The 8,480-nt window shown below is 46.3% G+C and overlaps 1 protein-coding gene and 1 pseudogene across 2 annotated transcripts in view; one reads left to right on the top strand and one right to left on the bottom strand.

Moving 5' to 3' along the window:
* The window catches only part of Trim24 (tripartite motif containing 24), a 109,074-nt gene extending 101,114 nt beyond the window's left edge, over positions 1-7,960 (bottom strand). Inside the window, exon 1 of one of the 2 annotated variants that reach the window (XM_021191753.2) lies at positions 7,173-7,960. In XM_021191753.2, the coding sequence (XP_021047412.1) occupies positions 7,173-7,536 (364 nt within the window). In that variant the 5' untranslated portion in view covers positions 7,537-7,960. The remainder of the gene's footprint in view (positions 1-7,172) is intronic. The other variant, XM_021191754.2, reaches the window with a different exon arrangement.
* LOC110316767 overlaps positions 7,915-8,480 on the top strand; it is a 10,421-nt pseudogene continuing 9,855 nt past the window's right edge.

Genomic DNA, 8,480 nt, shown 5'->3' with positions numbered 1-8,480 from the left:
AAAAAAAAAAAAAGAAATAGCCTTAGAAAAGCAATTTGGATGAGGGCTCTAGAGAAGTGATTATGATGGTAATAAATCTGTGATTTCTACTGCTGCTACTTTTTAAAATATGAACTTTTATGAGTATGGGTGTTCTGGATGCATGTCTATGTACCACATGTACACTGTGTCTGCAGAAGCCAGCAAGTAGCATCAGATCCCCTGAAGCTGGAGTTAAAGACCTCTGTGAACGAATGGCTTTACAGGTCCTGGAAATGGAGCCCAGGGCCTATGAAAGAGTAGCCAGCACCCTTAATTATTGAACCATCTCTCCAGCCCTTACTCCTGCTACCTTTATGTTTTAAGTTGCCACACATTTATTTAGTAAAACTATGATCCTGAAGTGTGGCACACTCTTATGTCAGCGCGTGGGAGGTAAATGGAAAAGGATAAAGAACCTGAGGCTAGCTTAGGCTATATATCCTCAGTTTCGTTGTTCTCTATCTTAATTACCTGCTTAGCTTGTACTCACAATCTCATGACAAAAATGGCGATGACCAAGTAAATGTTATTCCAAGCACACACATGGAGGACTCACAGAAGTCTACAATGCCAGCCCCAGGGGATCCTGACACCTTCTTCTGGCCTCCAAGGGCATCAAGCATAAATATGTGCAGTCATACATTAAGATAAAACAATCACCAATCAATATGTGTGTGTGTGTATGTATGTATACGTGTATATATGCATGTATATATACACGTATACATACATACATATTAATATATTATCCTAAAAAGAGTCTGAAAGGAGATAATCTGCATGGATGGTCAATGTTAGTCCTAGAAGCAACTAAATAAAAATCTCAGTGCTAGAGTTCTGAGAGACTGTTTAGTGGTTAAGAGAGCCTACTGCTCATGCCAAAGAGGGCCACAAAAATACAGAATGATATAGAAATCCTCCCCAAATACATGACTTTGCAGTTCCTCTAGGTTGTACACCAGATGTAGATGTTAAGTCTCTACTGCTAAGGCCAGCCTTGGTGGTGTACACACACTTTAATCCCAGCACTTGGGAGGCAGAGGCAGGTGAATAATCACTGTGAATTCCAGGACAGTCAGAGTTACATAGAAAGACAATGTCTCAAAACAAAACAAAACCCTACTGCTGATGACACCAGACACTGGGATTCCAAGACATGGAGAAGTCAAGCATTCCTCCCTTTCTGACTAGCTTTTTTAGATGCCAGAAAATGCTATGCATGATGCTTGGGGTTCAGAGGGGGTGGGGAATCAAAGGTCTCATGGAGCTATGAGCCCTATGAAGCGCAATATTAACCTGCATGGGAAGATGCCCAACTGCAATAATGGCATGACTGTTATGAGGGTAACCAACTGCTTTCTGTTTGGATTTTAAGCATATTCCTTAAAAGGAAATCCATGCCTCCTAAGACTGGAAACCTGGTCAAAGTCCCATGCTTGCTTGTTAGGTGTGATCTTTTTATACTAAGAAGTCAAATGACCCCTGCATAACAAGTTAAAGTTACTTATGGTCAGTTATTTGAGGTAAGTTCCTTCTAGCCCAGGCTGCCCTTGGCTGGATCTGTGGTGACTGATATTCTTGCCTCAGCCTCACACACGCTAATATTACAGATGTGAGCCATCATATCCAGCGAGTAAAGAGTATGCATGTAAGCTGGATACTGGTTCTTTCATCCGAGCACTTGGATGCAGAGGTAGGAGGATCTCTGTGAGTTGGACATCTACAGAGTGAGTTTCAGAACAGCCAGAGCTACATGGAGACACCCTGGGTGGATGTGGGAGGGTGAGATTGTTTAACATTTTGTGTTCTGGCATGCCCAATGACTTCCATTTAGAATTTCTCTCCTCCCATAATGTGGTCTCAGGATTGGCAGCAAGCAGCCCAGTGATTTTGTGTTTTAGTTAATTTTGTTCTTATATAATTTTATACCTATATATAGTACATTCTAGAATTGTCAGTAGCCAATAGTAGCAGGAAGCATAGGGGCTCAGGAGGCCCACCTCCGTTCCTGGTCGACAAGGCTAGTCTGGTACAAGATCAGTAGCAGTAGCCACAGCTACTAGTTGAATGGCTATATCTGCCTAGAAGATGACATTTTGCAGGATTTCTGTTTTCTAGCTCTTGAATTCCTTCTGCCCTCTTTTTCTTGGCAAGCTCCAGTTTCAGAGGATCCAACTCCCTCTTCTGGCCTCAAAGGGTACCAGGGACTCATGCAGTACACATTATAGACAGACATGCAGGAAAAACACTCACACACAAAATAAAATTAAACGTTTAGGACTCCTGTACAAGACAACTTAACAGTGCTGGAGAGTTGGTCCAGTGGTGAGACGTGCTCTGTGCTCTTGCAGAGAACCTGGGCTCACATCTATAACTTCAATTCCAGGGAATCTGACACACTCTCTGGCATCTACGAGCACCAGGCACATATGTGTTATACATACATACATACATACATACATACAAGCAGGCAGACAGAACAATTCATATGCATTAAGGAGAACCTGGGGGAGGGGAATGAGGATAAATACAAAAATACATCTAAGAATTAAAAACTGGGAGGTTCATGATAGTGAACCTCATGAAGGAGCTAGAGAAAGTACCCAAGGAGCTTAAGGGGGCTGCAACCCTATAGGTGGAACAACAATATGAACTAACCAGTACCCCCAGAGCTCATGTCTCTAGCTGCATTATAGCAGAAGATGGCCTAGTCGGCCATCATTGGGAAGAGATGCCCCTTGGTATTGCAAACTTTATATGCCCCAGTACAGGGAAACACCACCAGGCCAAGAAGTGGGAGTGGGTGGGTGGGGGAGCAGGGCGGGGGGGAGGGTATAGGGGACTTTTCAGATAGCATTTGAAATGTAAATGAAGAAAATAATAAAAAAAATTAAAAAATAAAAAAAGAAAGAAATAAAGTGAGCTTCTCAGCAGTAAGTCCAGTAAGTCTAAGTCGACAGCTATGTAGAATGATAAATTATTTTTACAGTCTTTAAGCAGGAGAACCTCACCTCGGGAGCTGAGATTTTAGCTTTGACCCAAGCACTACACTGGGAGAAAGACAACACTATCATCAACTACCCTGATCAGCAATATGCTTTCACCGTGGCCCAGGCCTATGGGCTCATACAGAGAAAAAGAATTGCTAACCTTAGCAGGAAAAGTAATCAAAAACAGAAGCAATCCTAGCCATACTAAAAGCTTATCTGGTTACCCAAAAGGATGGCAAATATCCATTGAAAAGAATCCAAAAAAGGAGACTCCCCAGAAGCCAGAGTTAACTAGGGTCACTTGGGAAGTAGCCCTAGAATCAATGGGTCTTCTTCAAGTTTTGGTAGCCCTGCCACAGCCCAGCTCACGGAACCACTTAAAACACATTCCAGGGGAGGATGACTGGGTGAAACAAGAACTAACCACACAGGATAAAGAAGAGAGATGCTGCTGGATAGCGGATCCATCCTTCCCCGAGTCGTAGGAGGCCATAGATCTCCATCAAGTCACGCATCTAGGAGCCAAGAAAACTGTTGAACTCCTCAGACCCAAGTATTATGGTTCCAAATTTGAAAGTCTAATTAAAGATACCACCTTCAGATGTACCATCTGTACTGAGGCAAACTACAACCATGGATAAAAGATCCCACAAGGGATCCAGGATTGAGAAAATGGGCCTGGGAAAAACTGGGAGTTAGACTTTACTGAAATAAAGTTATAAATATTTGCTGGTGTTTGCAGACATCTTAGGATGGGGGAGACCTACACACCACCCAAACAGAGAGTGCACCAATAGTTATTAAGAAATTTCTTTGGGAAGTCTTAGGTTGCTTTGGGATCCGGCTGCCTTCATACCATGAAAATGTAAAAGCCATTTTTATTTTCTCAAAGGGATGGGATGAGAGCCATACCCATGGTTTAAGAATACATGGAGCATTTCTAACTCCCTAGGCCTAAGCCTGGAAGCGTCTAGCCTCCATTCAACCTTATCTTCTACAAGTCTGAACGCTGAAGCCTTCAGCTTCCAGCCTCTGTCTGCTATCCTAGGTCTATAATATTTTAGCCTCTGAGACTTGCTGATGAATAAATTAATCCTTTCTAGCTTTTTCTGCCCTCTGGATGGCTGCTGGTTCAACTCAGGTGTTCTAGCTTATATTCGCTTCCAAGCTGACTGATTCAAATTGGCTTCTCTTAGCTTCTGACTGAATTCCTCTGCTTGGAAAAACTACCTCTCACTTCATTTAATGAATTTAATTAATCCCCCTCTCTCCCTCGCTGCTCTTCTTTTTTGTTTGTTTGTTTGTTTTTTGTTTTTTCAAGACAGCGTTTCTCTGTGTAGCTCTGGCTATCCTAGAACTCACTTTGTAGACCAGGCTGGCCTCGAACTCAGAAATCTGCCTGCCTCTGCCTCCCAAGTGCTGGGATTAAAGGCATGCGCCACCACCGCCCGGCTCCTCGTTGCTCTTTAAGTAGCCTTTCTTTCCTGTCTCTTCTTGTGAGAGTTGGGTGTATCCTATCTCTGACTTGTTCTGTCAATCTTTCTCTGATTTATCACTTTGTCTGCCTCTTAATTAGAGGTCATTGTTTGGGATTAAAAGTGGTGCACTAAAGATGTGTCTGTATTCCAGTCAGAAGGATCATAGGTATGTATTAAGGACCTGTCTGTATTCCATCCAGAGGGATCAAAGGTTGTTTAGTTGTCTACATTCCAGCTGGATCTTATCCTTGGATATGATTGATCCCTTGCCAGAGTACCCATGTTGCTGGATTGAAACTTTTCTACAAAAGCTAAAGTGTCTCAAATTCTGACAAAGGTATTAGTTGGAAATGGCATTGAATGTATAGACCAGAGTCCAGGTCAGGCAAAAAGGATGAATAAAATTCTTTAGGAGACTATGATCAAAACTGGCAAGAATTAGGCCAACTTCCTCTCCTGCTCAGGACCCAATGCACTCCTTACCAGGAGGGGATTGTTTCTTTTTGAAATTATATTTGGGTGACTACTTCCCATCTTTCAAACTCCAAGCTATTCCCCAAGCAAAAATATCTAATCATTCCGTTCTCAAGTCCTCACAGGCTTAGCAGGAACTTGCCACAGCACTGGCCAGATTGGAAAAGGAATCCTGCCCTCTCCCACCTCTGATGCAGCTAATGGTTGAACCCTCCATTCTCATCTGCAGGTCCAATATATCAAACAGAGAATAAACTTAGTTAGGTTTCTGATCTTTAGAACCAACCATTCCCCAGAACAGCACAAGTCATCTATTTAACTCTTGCCCATAGAACCAATTAGGTAATATGAAAGGGCAAGAGAGTGTAGAGGTTCCTCTATCTTATATTTTTGCTGAGACTATTTTAGGTTTGACCAAAGTTTGGCTTCCTTGACGGAGAATCTTGTGGAAAATTACCAAAATCTAAGAACCCAAAGTCAAGATGCTCTAGCTTGGCTTCTGTTAAACTGGCCACTTGTGCAAACCTTCCCTTCCAGTTAACTGCTTATCTTAGCTTCTGTTAAACTGCTTGCCTGCACAAAAGCTCCTGCTCCCAACTTCAAGGCAAGATAATAGGATGTGGCTTTTGCCTCTGAAAGCCCCTTGCAGGGCAGTGGTGGTGTACAATTTTGAGCCCAGCACTAGGGAGGCAGAGGCAGATTTCTGTGACTTCTGGTCGAGCCTGGCCTTCAGATCAAGCTTCAGGACAGCCAGAGCTGTCAAACAGAGAAACCCTTATCTCAAAGCAAAACAAAACAAACAAACAACAACAACAAACAAAACCCCAAACCAAATCAACCAAACAAACAAAAAAAACAAGACAAAAAAAGCCCCTTGCTCTAAAGATATAAAATTCTTAATCTTAGTGCTGCCACCTTATAATACACACTTCCTTATGTTGTGGTGACCAACCATAAAAGTACCTTCTTCGGTACATCATAATGGTAATTTTGCTACCGTTATGAATCAAAATGTAAATATCTAGTATGCAAGACATCTGATATGCGACCCCTGTGAAAGGTTCATTCCATCCTCTCAAGGGGTCTGGACCCACAGGTTGAAAACCACTGGATTACATTTGCATTCTAGATATTCGATTGTAATCCAGCTGGCAGAAATAATTTCATTTGGCTATAGACTGAGTGGTGTCCCTCTGGTGGGCTTCCCATATCAATAGAGGCCCATGGAAAATACTTTCCTGTGTTTAAAGACTGTTGTAAGAAAAAGCTAAATGCATCTAATTCAACAATCCAAGCCAGCAATTGCATCCTGACCTAATATAATTACTTAACAAATTAACTCAAAACAGTTATACCCTTTAACAGAGATGTTAAAAGTGACTGGCTAGCAGGTGTGATGGCTCATGCCTGTTATCTTTACTCTGAAGAGGCTGAGGCGGGAAGATTGCTAGCTGTGGACAATCCTGGGCTGCTACATAAGCCAAACAAAACATACAAACAAAAAAAACCACGAAGTAATAGAAAAAAAATTCCCTTCCTCAGTTACTTCGCATTTTAAAGACGTCAATTTGCCCAAATATTTGCAGTATTAAAAGTTAAAAACTTCAAGTGTTCTCCCAGAAATAATTATTACACTTCTAATCACTTTCAACGATTTAAACCTGTTAACATAAGCAATGGAAACTACCTGTCAAAAACTAATTACCCAATAACACCACAAAAGAGAAAGTAACTTCCACGTACTGCATACAAAACACTTTGGAAGTCTATTTACTTTCTATCGTTTATCGAATCGCTCGAAATAAAATCTACGAAAGCAGCAGACAACAAAACAACTTCTCCCGGTCCCTTTGTCCCCTACGGAGGGGACGAGAGGGAACTCATTAAGGTAAAAAGCCCGGAACGCACAAGATTCGAAACAGACGGCAGCCAATCTGCAATCAATCATCAAAGAAAATCCCCATCATTTCATCTCCATCCTTCCCTCCCCCCGCCGGCTCGCATAACCCGGGTGTACACGAGCTGATCCGGATCATATGCACCCGGACAAAGCTTCGCGGAGCTGCGGGGAGCAGCTAACTCGCCACAACCGTCAGAGCTCTGCAAAAGTGAGGGACCGCCGAGTCGCTCAGCCGGCACGGGCCCATTTCATCCCCTCCCCAGCCGCGTGACAGCGGGTCGCGCCCGCCACCTCGCGGGCCCCTCTCACCTTGGGTGGCGAATGGCGAAGGACCACCGGCCGGGGAGCCCGGGGCGGGGGCGGGGACGGGAGCGGGTGGAGGGGTCTCTGCCGAGCCCAGCGCGGGCGCCGTCAGCATGAGATAGCGCTGCGGCGCGGGCAAACAGCGCTGGCAGAACGAGTGCAGGCAGGGCAGCAGCTTGGGCACCCGGCTCTGGATGTTCTGGTGGCACACGGCGCAAGTGTCCAACAGGTTGAGCCGGGACGCCTCGCCGCCGCTCTCCGAGTCCGGGCCCTGCCGGCTCTCGGCCTCATTCTCCCCGCTCGGCGCCGCCGCTGCGGGGCCCCCGGCCGGAGCCGCTGCCGCCGCCGCCTTCTCCACAGCCACCTCCATTGTCCTGCGGCCGCCGCCGGGGAAGCGGGAGCGCGCTCAACGCCCGCCGCCCCCGACGACCTCCGCTGCCGCTGCTGCTGCCGCTGCCGCCGCCTCCCGCTTCTCCGAGGCCGAGCGGACTCGCGGAGGGAGCACAAGGAGGAAGCCACCTCCCGAGTGGCGCGGCCGGAAGACGCGGAGCTGTCAACGGAGACCGGTTCCCGCACCGCGACGCCGCCGCGCGGGCCAACAGGCAAACCGCCACCGAGACGCTCGATTCTGCCCAGCGCGCCCGCCCGCGCCTAGCAGCCTTTCTCTCGGGCCCCTTGGACCACCGCGGGCCCCGCCCCCACCTCCCTCTCCCAGCAACCGCGGCGACTGCGAGCCGAGCGCCATCCAATGACCGCCGCGCCTGCCCAGGGGGCGGGGTCTGCGGGAGCCCGCGAGGCTCGGACGGCCCCCGCGGGAGGTTGGGAGTGGGCGGGGCTAGCCCCGCTCTGGACGCGAGGACCGCGGCCGCTGATTGGCTCGCTCTGTGTGTGTCTCTCTTCTGTAGATTGTAAAGGAATCATTTGTTAAGGAGCCAGAACAGGCAGCGGGTTCCGCCCGCCGCTATGGCCCCGCCCAAGGGGCGGGGGCTCTGCCCAGCCTACCCAACCTGATTAATTAAGAAACTGCTTGGAAAACTGCTTTTACTACTGAAGACTTGAATGGGGGAAAGGAGTAAGATCGCGGGAGGGCCAAGGGAGGATGAAGAAGTAAGTTACCTGCAAATGAGAAGAGATCCCAAACCGCGTTGTACTAGCCCACATTGTGTGAAAGGGGGAGTGTGCAGGGAAGCTTTAATTTTTTTGTGGCCTGAATTTATCTCTGTGATGAATTAATGAGAGTGATGTATAGGGAGAGAAATTACAAATTTGTTGGAACTTTAAAAGACCTCAACGGGAAGAGGTGAAATTAATTTT

This window comes from Mus pahari, chromosome 2, assembly GCF_900095145.1.
Source record: "Mus pahari chromosome 2, PAHARI_EIJ_v1.1, whole genome shotgun sequence".
NCBI classification, from domain to species: Eukaryota; Metazoa; Chordata; class Mammalia; order Rodentia; family Muridae; genus Mus; species Mus pahari.
Note: the sequence above shows the minus strand (reverse complement) of the source record. Positions and strands in the feature narration are given on the sequence as shown.